At 35.6% G+C, this 13,398-nt stretch overlaps 3 protein-coding genes across 4 annotated transcripts; 1 reads left to right on the top strand and 2 right to left on the bottom strand.

Annotated features, from left to right (window-relative positions):
- Positions 1 to 5,161: 5,161 nt before the first annotated feature.
- Positions 5,162 to 6,423, bottom strand: LOC108805885 (ethylene-responsive transcription factor RAP2-3). The gene is made up of 2 exons (XM_018577872.2): positions 6,183 to 6,423; positions 5,162 to 5,908 (listed from the first exon to the last, which is right to left on the bottom strand). The coding sequence occupies exons 1-2, from the start codon at positions 6,343 to 6,345 to the stop codon at positions 5,346 to 5,348; spliced, it is 726 nt and encodes a 241-aa protein (XP_018433374.2). The 5' UTR covers positions 6,346 to 6,423; the 3' UTR covers positions 5,162 to 5,345.
- Positions 6,424 to 7,900: 1,477 nt separating this feature from the next.
- LOC108813165 (uncharacterized) lies at positions 7,901 to 10,207 on the bottom strand. 2 transcript variants are annotated; one of them, XM_018585638.2, is made up of 3 exons: positions 10,059 to 10,207; positions 8,705 to 9,977; positions 7,901 to 8,356 (listed from the first exon to the last, which is right to left on the bottom strand). In XM_018585638.2, the coding sequence occupies exons 2-3, from the start codon at positions 9,965 to 9,967 to the stop codon at positions 8,183 to 8,185; spliced, it is 1,437 nt and encodes a 478-aa protein (XP_018441140.1). In that variant the 5' UTR covers positions 9,968 to 9,977; positions 10,059 to 10,207; the 3' UTR covers positions 7,901 to 8,182. The 2 variants fall into 2 exon arrangements, with proteins under 2 accessions (XP_018441140.1, XP_018441139.1); XM_018585637.2 differs by having other exon boundaries at positions 8,705 to 10,179.
- Positions 10,208 to 11,166: 959 nt separating this feature from the next.
- Positions 11,167 to 13,331, top strand: LOC108807669 (uncharacterized). Its single transcript, XM_018579930.2, has 7 exons — positions 11,167 to 11,287; positions 11,403 to 11,686; positions 11,793 to 12,021; positions 12,144 to 12,363; positions 12,431 to 12,505; positions 12,584 to 12,702; positions 13,043 to 13,331. Exons 2-7 carry the CDS (start codon positions 11,407 to 11,409, stop codon positions 13,329 to 13,331), a joined length of 1,212 nt encoding a protein of 403 aa, XP_018435432.2. The 5' UTR covers positions 11,167 to 11,287; positions 11,403 to 11,406.
- Positions 13,332 to 13,398: the final 67 nt, after the last annotated feature.

Raw genomic sequence — 13,398 nt, 5'->3', positions numbered from 1 at the left:
AGGATGAAACAAAAATAGATTTATGTACAATGATTTAACGACATACTATTAAGCTAAATTTTAATTTAATTTAGCTCTAAATACCCCCTTTCAGTAGTATCTTGTATATGTATGTGTTTAGCTGTACAATTGACCACCAAATCCTTCACATGTTATTACTTAACTTTTCATCTTTGAATTTTCTTTTGTAAGTTGGGACATAACACACAAATAGATACAAACAGTCGAAACAAACACATGACACAACGAAGAGATGCAAGTGGCAAAGATGGAGTTGTTTGATTCAGAGGCAAACAACAAAAGACACAAACTCAATGTCACATGGCTCCTCGTGGATCTCGACACCGACATGAGTTTATTCACTAGTCTTCTTTCGCATACTTGCAAATCATATGTGATTATGTGGGTGGCTAACAAATTTAAAAGTTAGGCATAAGATAGTAAATATTTTTAACTTTTAAAAAATGACTTTGTTCTTTTTTTTTTTTCTTTCTTTCTTTGTGACCGGGTGGGCGGGGCCAATGTTCCACCATCTTAATGTCCGTATATGTGGCACATATAACTTGAAATTATTTTTTATGTAACTAACAATGGATAGAGAACAATGTAGCTAACCGGTAATGAAAGCTACATGTGTCTCACCCAGTACCAAGTTCGAACCAATGTGTTGCACTTCTGTATTTTCAGTTTTTTTACAACTTTTAATTACTATTGCATCAAATATTTTCTTTTGATCTTGCTACCATAACTATTTTGTTAATAACTGTTTTATTTTCTGTTTTTAATAGAAAATTTCTAATTTTACCACAAATTTGATGTCACTTTTCAAATTTATATTTAAAATATAATTATTTTCATAAATATTTTAAATTTGTGAAAAATGACTAAACTAAATCTCTTAATTATTTATATAAATTTACAAATCTAAACTTATCCCTTAAATATTAAACCCTAAACAATAATCCATAGATCCAAATACTAAAATATTTTTATTTGGTTTTCTTTTTGAGAAATGGTATTCAATTTATAGTATTTCAGTGACTTTTCTAATATTACCTTTTCCAAATAAAAACTTATAATTAATTAATATTTAACTTTGACAGTAATTAAGTTTTCAACAGTTAAAAAAATAAAAACTAAAAGAATAAATTTTATAATGAAATTACCATGTGCATATATAATTTAATCATATTATTGATAATGAATATTTAAAATTACAAAAAAAATTATCTCTTTTATATTTTATTCATTTTGAAAAATTAGTGACTAATTTATTTTTTTAGTATATTAGAAATTAAATAATTTAATTATATGTATATAACATAAATTTATATATTAATACCACATATCAAGTTATTTTCTAGATCCGTCCCTTTAGATCACAAGCCTTGTTACTGAGCTCGACATCTCCTTGTAAGTTGAATCTAAGACTGGGATCAAATCAATCTATAAATAAAAGGTCACATTTTTGTAAACATTAGCGCGCCAAGCAGTAAGAGTCTTAAGTCCCTCTTCAATCACAACCACTATTTGAATTTTTGAAAGTACAAGTTAAGGAGGTTTAGACTTTAGATCATCTTTCATCTTTCAGTCTACGTACGACATCAATTAGGATCACTTCTGTATTGCCCAATGGGCTTTAAATTTAGTAGGGCTTTGAACAATGATAGTGAAACCTTTCAATTTCAAAGCTTATTGGTCGTATTATGTGTTCTTTGCATGAAGTTCCATGTATGCATTTTACCAAAAAGAAAAGTTTTTTTTTTTTTGATAATCCAGGGTTCTCCGCTTAGCGGGTCATTCTCTGGACCCGGTCAGGCAGCGGTCCACTTCACCCGGGAGGGCATTAACCTGGGCCGAGGCCCAGTACCACTAATAATGACATGGAAAAAGTAGTTAGTCTCCGGCTTGCGTCGAACCTGGGAACATGACAATTGGCCCCCAAGGCTCTAACCCCAGTAGAGCTACCAAAAAGAAAAGTTCCATGTATACATTAACTTATTTGCATGGTCAATACTGACACTGGAAATTTTTCCTTTCTAATACTGTATATAGATACTGAATAAATGCTGTATCAAATTTCTTCTCAAAATCCAAATAAAAATAACAATGAAAACAAAGTATGTAACTAAATTTAAATATAAATCATGTACTAAATTTAAAATACAAAATTATGTTTTTCGGGCTCCAGATAAACTCCTTGCACAACGACATTGAAACCTTTCAATTTCAAAGCTTGGATAACAATTAAGAAGAGAGGGTCTTCATCCATGTCTTCTGAGAGTATCAACAATTATGCTTTTTTCTCTTGCCTAAAGACTAAGAAACGTTAAAGTGGTTTTCAACACGACAAAAAGACTTTTTGAGGTAGGAAATCTCATGAAACCTTTTTACCATATCGAGAATAACGACCCCTTCTCTTTGCCTCGTTAAAACTCCTTGCACAAGCACGGGAGTGGATCCTGGAGGGTTTCCTAATAATGAAACCATCCTTCATAAGCTTCGTAGCTAATATTCTGTCCTGATACAAATGCTAATTACGGTATATTAATAAGGATATATCAGCCATACTATATTGACCAAACATGTCCCATATATGGAACCCAGTTTGAAAGAAAAAGACATGAATCTGGATCGATCATCTAGCTTATAAAAAACTAACTGGTAAGGTGAGCTCTCGGAAAATTGAACTATAGTGTTTTGGGTCAGTGAAGTATGTTTCACTCGACTCGTTGCTAAATTTGGCTTTCTCGTCTTTTAATGAACCGTAATTTTAGCACAACAGAAAATTAACACATGGCTTTGTGCTTATACTGCATGATAGGATAGGCTATCAGTTCACATTTTAGCTTCTCTTGCGATAGATTTTAGAAGAAAAAATTGTGACAAGACTCATTTAGCCTCATAATGTCACTAACATAAACCGAGAGAAGATGATTTGTCGTGATTTCATAAACTTAAGATGATTAATTTTGTATAAGGTCAATGTAGATAGGTTTACAACTTTTTACTTGTGAAACTGGAAATACTACGAGCAATGGTTTTCTATTATAAGGTGAAAGTGGCAATTAAACTTTTAAAATATCATAAAATATAATTTTAGATTCAAATCTCTGGTTAGTCCAAGAAAATAAGTTTACAATGATTGGCTGATTGCCGAAGAAGACAAAATAAATGGAAAATGGTTGTGTATAATACATACATTATACATATGCATTTTTTTTAGATAGATACATATTCATTGTATTTGACAATATAATATACATGTATTATACCTCTATACGTTAACCTTATCCTACGTATTATTAATACACACGTGCGGATCTTTCTTTTTTCGAAAAGACCGACGTACGGATCTGACATCTTACAAGTGGGAGCAAAGGATAACGATTGAAACTGCTAGAGAAAAGCAATTGTACTCTATGTCATCGTGTTCATCATATTGTGATATATGTAGAAAATGCAACTCAACAAAAATCAATCGAGACGGGACCTTACTAGTAAGCTGTGGACTACTGGTATTATATAACAATTAACACATATAACTTCTTATCGAGAGGTGATTGGTTGGATATACATGAACACAAAACGTTTCAGTTATACTGAACTCAAGTTTGAGTACTACGTGATAGGTCATGTGAACAGTGGTTATTATGTCGATACGGTCGAACATTATCATGATGTATCGTATTAGGTAAGATAAACATCCTTAGATGATATTATTTCTGTTAATTTAATACGAGTAAATTATCAATCACACCGATAAAAGCGATGAGTAAATGATTCCTAATTAAACGTGAAACAAATAGACAATCACGCGAAACTAATAGTATAGATTCTTTCAATCTATGAAAACATTGTCGGGACCCACTTAAATTCTTATTAGACCAACTAGGCTTCGAGGTTCATGCATCTAGAAACCAAACTACATTGCTTTGTACACTACACCTACACGTTATACAATCGAGAAACGATAGGATTAGTTTAAGGACAGGGGACATGGTCGGTCCTGTTTAAAGTACAATAAAATATTTGTTATGATTTTCATGTTTTTTAAATTAATATACATAAGTTATATAACTCTCAAATTAATATAATTTTAAATGTTTTATGTGATTCTGCATTCCAATAAACATCGTTAAGCTTAATTTGTTTATGGATGAAACATTTTTACACGGTAACAAATTTTAGCATCTTAACTACATCACGGTTTATACAAGTTTATCACATAATAATCACAGAATAGAGTTTATAAACTTCAGAAAGTTAAGCAATTATAACAATTTACGCTCAAAATACTTTTATTATCTTTCTCTCCAGACTTAATTATATTGATGAAACAATATAAGTCACAATAAAATGCATCATTGACTACACGCAGAACATATGAATGAAATGAAAAAGATAAGATCGTTGGTATAACTTGGGTTGAAAGTAGATCCGCCGGTTTATTGTATTCTCTTGACACCATGTGATCCTTACATCTTCAAACTTTTTGCTCCATTGCCATATGTCCCGGATGAAATTGTAATACCCAAGCTAGTTTGTTTCTTAGTGATTAGATCCACCAAAATCTTGCAATCCCCTTCAAGCTTGAAAGTCAATCTCATATGCGAGTTATTTTTAAAAAGAAAACAAATAAGTTGTTGCTATCGATCGTTTCTTTTTAAATTGTTAAAAGCAAGATATTTCAAATTTTTCCAAATTTTCCATGTAGGAACAGATCAGACGTTTTTCATTAAGATTTACCTTTATTCAAAATGAAATAATCATATGATATAAGTACACGAGAATAATACGCATGCATAAGAATCGGGAAAACAAACAAAAAGACAGCTAGTTCGTCTTTTAGTAGTAAGTCTAGTTTCATTACATTTTTTTGGTAATTAACTTCTTGTTTTAGTAACTTACAAATATTAAACCATATGAACAAAACCATATGTCAAAAACGAAAACCTAGAAATACTCCACCTAGAAATATCAAACCATATGAACAAAACTTTTATAAACCATTTTAACTCATTTCATCCCACTTCCAAAATTCAACTCTTCGTATATGTTACCGAGAGAAAGAAAACAAAATTATTGTTTTTATATATAATTACTTTGATTACAACTTTGTATTTACAGCATGATATATTTTCTACACAAAAAAAGAGAATAACAATACCACAAACCGTAAATGTAACGCTCGAAATGAGTCACAAGAACGCCCACACATTACAAACGACAACAGATTAATAACATCAGTCGCTCATGTCATCACATTACAAACCTTATTAGAACGTAACGGCAGTTATTATTACAAACTTTATTTAATTATTTCTACTTATAATATAACGTTTCTACTGATACGACGCGATGACATCATCAATCATCCACATATCCACCTCGGAGACGGACTCGTCCAGCTGACCCGCTTGCTCCACCGTGTCACCATCCAGCTCAAGGAATGACTCCAAACTCGATATCTGCTGTTTCAGATCGTAGTCCAGTTGAAACTCGTCCCCGTTCCCGAATCCACCGCACTCCACCGGGAAGCTCGGCTGAGTCAACTCGTTCTCAGAGACAACGCAGAGCTTCTTCGCCGGAGGCTGAACTTCTGACACTGGAGACGATGCTAGAGGAGCAATAGGACTAGGAGTAGGAGTAGGAGGAGGATGGTCGGGGAAGTTGAGTTTGGCTTTATGGCCGCGGATCCGCTTCGCCGCAACGTCGTAAGCCATGGCGGCTTCCTCCGCCGTGTTGAACGTCCCAAGCCAGACTCTTGCGCCTTTTCTTGGATCTCGAATCTCTGACGCCCATTTTCCCCACGGTCGCTTACGTATCCCCCTGTAAACGTTCTTCCTCTTCCTCCGTTTCTCCGTCGGCGGCTCCTTCTCCGCCGTCTCCTCCTCTTCCAACGTCACTACAAAAGTTTAAAGTACAAAATCACAGATTTAACCCCATATATAGCCATAAATTACAAATAAATATCACCACCAACCCCAAGTATTAATTAAAGAATCTTTTATCATCGTATTCGTGTAACTTCTAGAATATTATTTTCATTTTCTTAATTTACTAAAGTATATATTCCAAATAATTATTTTCATTTTCTTAGTTTACTAAAGTATATATTCCAAATAATTATTTTTTCTCGAATTTCATTTACTGTTGTGATTAATTTAATTTAATAGTACCTTGTTGGTTGGTGGATTGAGTCTTGAAGGTGGGGTGGAAACCCCAGAAATCGTCGGCGGCGGAAGCATCGAGTTCGGACCAGAGTTCCTCCGCCGTGAGTTTCCTACCCTTGGCCTTGGTGACGTTAGGGGCAAAATCGGAAATTATTGCACCTCCACACATTTTCTCTGTTTGCTCTTTTTTTTTTCTTCTGATGCTGGGTTTCAAGAGGGAGATGAATGCGGTGGAGATGTAACGCCTTTATAGGAGAAATAAATGCTCTATGTTATGTTGATGAGAAAAAATAAAATAAAAGCCTGTATAATATAAAGTCGGGTGATTTTTTTAAGTTAAAAAATATGTATAAATACTTTATATGTTCCCCGATACACGCCGATTAGGACAGAATTAATCTAAACTAGATTAGGACCCGCCCTAAAGGGCGGAAATTGATTTGTCAAATTTCAATTAATAATATATGGTATATATAATATGTGTATATAATATTATATATATTTTGTGTAACATTTATATATATATATATTAGACATATATATAATATTTTATTAAATATATATAGAATTTAATAGTGTTATAATTTGTGTTGTACTTGTTATTAGTTTGTATTTAATCTTTTTTCATTTTTAGTATAATAATTTGCCTTATCACACTTTTTACCTTTTAACTTATACACATAGTTATGTCATTTTTCAAAAAAAAAAAATTTATACACATAGTCTCGTAAAATGTAATATATAAAAAACATATTTAAAAAATCTACTTATCATATGCCACCATTATTTGGTTGTTTGAACAAAAAAAAATTATGTTCTTGCAGAACTGTGTATGTTGTGATATGATGTAGGTGAAGAGTAAATATATGGAAGTAAAGTTAGTGATACGAACATGAGCCTATGTTGGTCTATGCCACAATTATTTGGTTTTTGGAAGATCAATGAGCATAATCATACACGGTCTTTGTATACTTACGTTGTAAATGAGTCGGATATTTTTTCTCTTATGTCTAGAATGATATGGAACTCGTTGATTTAAAAGTGGTTCAGTTTTATATGATCTGATTATATTAAGAGATTAACCAAAAATATTATAAAAGTGTTACTGGTTAGGTTTAACTAATCTATGTTGGTTAAGATTTGGTTTAATTTAAGTTGGTAGGTTGCATTGTATAAAAGGCATGATATATTCTAGCAACAACTATGAAAGAGTCCAAAATTTAAATGAAAACTTCAAATAGTAGATAATCTCTAAATTAATAGATTAGATAACGACAAAACTATAAGCTTCGGTTGGCGCTCTGATGAAAAAACGTATGACAATAACGTCATTAATCTTATTACGAAGTTGGAGTGTTGCGTCCACGAGCGTCGGCTAATTAATGGTTATCACTTTTTATACGTGACAGGGGTATTCTATCAGTTTCTGAATAAATAATCTTTAACTGGAAAATAAATAAATATGAATAAATAATCCTAACGTTACAGTTATTTTAGTGATAATATTCAGTGGTTAATCTGCGTTGAACGCCTCATGTTCATCATGCCGCGTTCCTCAAAAGTAATATTTTTTTACGACTTGACTTACAGGTAATATTGCATTTTATTCACGGTGCTATCGATTATATACCGTATAACAAAAAACCCCACTAATGTTGTCGGAAAGTTGTTGGCTGTAGCTCTTTAAGAAAATAACTTACATAGTTTCTCTATAAGAACATTCGTGGTTAAACATTCCGTGATAAATTCAAAAAGAAAATGTAATGTATAAGAGAATCCACATTTATGACAATACATTCATAACCCACACACACTCATAAACTTGACCCATCAAAAAAAAAAAACTCAAGAAAGAGTACACATACGCAAGGTCCATCGATGAGAGACGAAACGGAATTGGGAGAAAGATAGCAGAAGAAGATTCTGAAGGGTCTTTTTTGTTTACGTTTCGAGACAATTAAGGAAATATCTGTATATGAAGGTTGTTGATCAAATGAATCGATCAATCACCCAGCCATTTTGGTTAGGCGGTGAACGGTGCTTCTAGCGATTCTATTCCCGGGATCGATCTTCAGAACCATCCTTAGATCTTCAGCTCCCAGCTTGTATTTCTCCATGCTCTCGTATAAGAGTGCTCGTTGTACCAGAATCGTCACATTCTTCTCGTCATGGTCAAGTACCTGCAATCACATTTTGAAACAAACAAAAAAGTACATATGTTTCATATCTCATATCTGAATCAACTACCACAAATGTAAAGATCCTGCGACCAAAGACCAGTTCAGAAATGGTATCTTTCTTCTACAAGATGACTCTATATTAACAAAGCAAATTCAAGCCGTATTATATCTTAGCTTCCACAAAACTACAACATGACTCCAAAACTCATCAGTATCGATTTCGTCAAGAGTCCTTAACCCCATAGGCCATAGCTAAAGCGAAAATACACATACAACCCATAGCTATAATGCATCCAAAGCCAAAAGAGTCTTTCTTTAACGTGCAATAATCAACCAATAAGCACATACCTTTGTGCAATCTGATACAGCCTTCTTATACTCTCCGACTTCTTTGTAACACGAGGCCCTAGTGGAAAGCACCTCCGCAGACCCAGCGTCATCGCCAGCTCTCTCCAAGAGAATCACAGCCCAAGAGAGCCACTTGATGGCATCGGCATACTGACCCTGCCTCTGGTTATCAATCCCCTTGCTCTTAGCTGATGCAGCCGACACACCCGGTGGAGGTGGCGGCAACCCATCAAGCTCGGTGGTTGAACCGCCGCCAGAATCAGCCCCACCGTCGAAACTTTCAAACCCCCAGTCCTCACTCTGCGGCGTAGCAGCCGCAGCCGCTGAAGTATTATTGGAGGTAGAAAACATTCCTAACGGATCATCTTTAACACTTGACTGCACACCAAAACCAGCGTTGGAAGCATCAAAGCTACTCGCAAACCCTCCTGCTGAGAATGTGCTTGACTTCGCAGCGTCCTGGAAACCCCCAAAGTCATCGTTCTGAGTGTTTGTTGTTGTTCCGGCAAAACCACCGCTAGGATTCGCCACTCCAGATTGGAATGTCCCAAAAGCATCACCACCATCACTCTTAGCCTTGGCGGAATTGATACTTCCTGATGGTTTCGATCCGAAACCAACCAAATTACCAAACGGATCGCTGTTCCCAGAGCCGCTTAGATTGCTCCCAGACATACTCTTCATCGAAGGACCTCCAAGATTTGGATTCTTGACACTGCTACTAGCATTAACACCACCAGAACTGGAGTATCCACCCGAATTACCATTATAACCCCAACCACCACCACCACTGTTCATCGAATTACCCGTTGTTGTTTTTGGCAACGCATCAGCAAGATTCCCCATGGAATAAGATCCCTTAGCAGGCGGAGCTTTCTTCAGCGGCACGTTTCCGCTGGATTTACCAATAACCGATCCAACCAGATCTCCGAACAAGCTCGGATCCTTGTTAACGATCCCAATACCCGAACCGGATCCGGAAGACGAGCTGCTGCTGCTCCACGTCTTCCCGTGGATATCTCCCACCATCGAAGTCGGTCCACCGATCTCAGATCTGATCGTCGTCTGCTTAGGCGCGGGCTGATGCGTCCACGAAGGCTTCCCAGGCTGGAACGCGGGTCTCGGCTGCTGAGAATAAGAAGGCGTTTGGCTCTTCTGCGCATTCAGAGGTCTGCCTCCTTGGTTAGATCCGAGGCCGAGATCGAAATCGAAGGCGTTGTTGGTCGAGGATCCCGATGATCTCTTCCCGTAGTTCGAATTCATGATCGGGGAACTTTCGGATTTACAAATAAGCGGAAGATGGTTAGAGAATCAGAAGAGGTGGAATGCGCGAGAGGTGAGAAGAGATGATTACCGGCGTAGATCCGTCGTGAAGAAGCGACCGTGGGAGAGATGATGATTCGGATTTACAAGGGGATATAGAGATCTCTTTTTGGGATTGTTGTTCCAGAGCCAACAAAGGGGAAAATAGAAATAAAACTTTTACAAAAAAAGCCCCTATTGTTTGAGTTTCTATTCAATTTACCCCCATTAAGTTTTACTACCACTACAGTTTGATTTGTGCTTTCCTCTTTGTTCATTTAAGAGGCCTCGGCTGATTGTGACAAAGAAAAAGAGGCCTAGGCTGTTTTCTATTCCTATAGGCTATAAGTCTATAACCAATGTTTTTAAACCGGAGTGAAAACTAAACCAGATAATTATTTGAATAATTATTAGATTAAATTTAGTTCAATAACTTGATTTAATATATTGTAATATTAAATTTAAAATCATGATACATTAGTAAAATATAGACAACTTTCCAATATAAAATTTTGTAAATATAAACTATTTTTGTTCATATGATTGATTTACGAACTTTTTGATGATTTTAATTGTTTAGTTCAAAAGTTTTGAGACTTAATCCGACTACGTGACATTCTATAGCCGCACCAGTTATTAGACTCGATTACTTTATATAAAAACTGAGTTATATATTGTCTAAATCTCAACAATTTAGAATGGGATTACATTGTTTATCTTACACACACTAAACAATTTTATAATTATTATTGTTTAAAGACATAAACTCAATTTACTTACTATATAATTGATTCGTCCGGTTAAGAACGGTTCATCAGGCTTTTTAACAAGGATCTCGTAAATTGAAAACAACTCAAAAAGTTAAAGAGAGAAATATATTTGTGATGTATTTTTAGATTTTTTTAGCTAAATGTCATTCATAGAATGATTTCATCTTAAAACAAAACAAAAACTTAAGTTTAATCTTAAAATAAAGTTGGACTGATTTGAGATATAAATACACATGGAAATTCTTTAACAGATGTATGTGGTAAATTATTTTTTTGGTTAAATTTTATAAAACTATTATTTTAATTTGGTTGATATTTCTACGATAAAAATAAGTTAAATTTCATAATATAATGTGTATCTCAATATTTAATGCAGAACTGTGGGATCCGTGTGTGCCACGCTTTTCGGCCTATATAAACTAATCAAAATTTATATATCCCCTAAACCTAGTCCTCTCTCTTTCACACATTCATCAGTCGTTTGGTCATCTTTTGCCGTTTCAGAATCGAGGTGGGTGATCTTGATTCAATCTGTTTCAATCTCTGAGAAAGTGTACGTCGTCGATTAGATCAGAGACCTAACTGTGCGAGATTTTGTTTATGAATTATGGATTGATATTTTTCAGGGGAATGAACAAAATCGAGAGCATGGCGACGCAGCAGCATCGTGGGGAGGAGGAGGTGGAGAAAGCTTTGGTGCTATGGAACATCAGCAACTGTCCGATTCCAGATGGTCATGACCCTCTTACGGTGGTCCAGAGAATACAAACGGCGGTGGAAAACTCAGGTCACGTCCGCCGCTATGGTGAAATCTCCATCACTGCCATTGGCAACAACCTAACAGAGATCCCTGGTGAAGACGTCATGAGGAAGCTCTCTTCCATTGGAATCTCTCTTAAACACTCCCACGGTTAGTCTTCTTCCTCCTTGTCTGTGTATACTTTTAGAGCAAGTAATTTGGATTAGGGTTTATATATTCAGCTTTTTTTTTATATATTCAGCTTTGCTTTCTGTAGGTTATCATCAAAAGGATTTGTATGACTGGGCCGAAAAGAATCCTCCTCCGGGTACTATGATGGTCATAGACGGTCATGAGCAACTGGGATGGTTAGCTTTTACACTTTCCCACTTTGAAGATAATGGATATAGAATTATTCTTGCATACCCTCAGCGTGACCTAGCCACACCTTTTCCACGTATCTTTTCTAAACTGTGGGATCAGAGGCAGACGTATACATATAATGGGTAAGGTGTCACATGTCCCCTACTCTTTTTAGTTTTTTCTTGAATAAATTCATAAATTGTAGCTTAATAAATAAGCATAAAAATTGCTCCCAATTCAAAATTGTTTTTGTTATTTTTATTAGTCCGCCCCCAGCTGAAAACGTGTCTAGATCCGCCGTTGAGTGGGATTGGGATGCCTTAATCTCAGATGAACAGGAGGTGACAACACCAACAACAAGCCTTGTTGTTAAGCACGACAAGTTCTATGGTGAATCTCCCTGGTCTTGCTCAGTATGCTCTGGTGCTGCCCCAAGCTTTGAAGATTTCACCACCCATCTCAAGTCTGTAGAACATGAATTTCGTGTAAGCATCTCTCTCTCTTTGGATTTGTGTCATTTTGCCATTTGTCTTAAATATGTTTGTCAAGCAGGAGTGGGACAGGCATGCTAGAAAATACGGCCTGGATCGTACTAACCGTAATAACTTGCCGTTTGGTCGATCACAGGTATATGTGCTTAAATCATCCGATCTCATTTCAAAGTTGATATTTGTAATCTCTTAACACTGAACTTTTCCACCGCAGGAGTTGGACTTGCTGCTTACTCAAGAGATGCTTAGATGTCAAGAGATGCTTCAGCAGTGCCGGCTCGGTGGCTTTAAGCCTAAAGACAGACCTGTAACCTTAGAAAGAGTCGATCCAAGGCAAGTTGACATTTCTTTTCCTTGCATCTAATGTCCATATATCATGATTTTGGATTTACTGACTTAGGGGGTTTGATTCTAAAGTATTGAAGGAACATTTGAAGACAAGAAGAAGAATAAGTTTAACTGGTTGAATGTTAATAAATAAAACTACCTACTAATGTGTTATCTTTTGTTAAACATGGGCAATTCAGTCTTAAAACACATACATATACCTTTTGTTATCCAAAGTTTTATATTTGTCATGCTGCTCACATATACAACAAGGCTGCTTGTGACAAAATGACATATTGCCTGGTTTGATATTATGATCTTGATTCTGTTTGTTTGATATTTGCAGGGGAATGAACGAAGTAGAGAACATGACAACGCAGCAGCAGCATGAGGAGAAAGAGGTAGAGAAAGCTTTTGTGCTATGGGACATGGGCAACTGTCCGATTCCAGATGGTCACGATCCTCTTACGGTGGTTAGGAAAATACAAATGGCGGTGGAAAAGTCAGGCCACGTCAGCCGCAATGGTGAGATCTCCATCACTGCCATCGGCAGCAAACTAAGAGAGATCCCTGGTGAAGACGTCATGAGGATACTCTCTTCGTTTGAAATCTCTTTTAAACATTCCCACCGTTAGTCTTTCTCTTCCTCTTTTGTCTTGTGTATATATTTTTTTCATGGATTAGGGTTTAGATTCAGCTTTC

Source organism: Raphanus sativus, chromosome 6 (genome assembly GCF_000801105.2).
Source record: "Raphanus sativus cultivar WK10039 chromosome 6, ASM80110v3, whole genome shotgun sequence".
Classification (NCBI taxonomy): domain Eukaryota; kingdom Viridiplantae; phylum Streptophyta; class Magnoliopsida; order Brassicales; family Brassicaceae; genus Raphanus; species Raphanus sativus.
The sequence above is the reverse complement of the archived record's forward strand: the minus strand, read 5'-3'. Positions and strand labels throughout refer to the sequence as shown.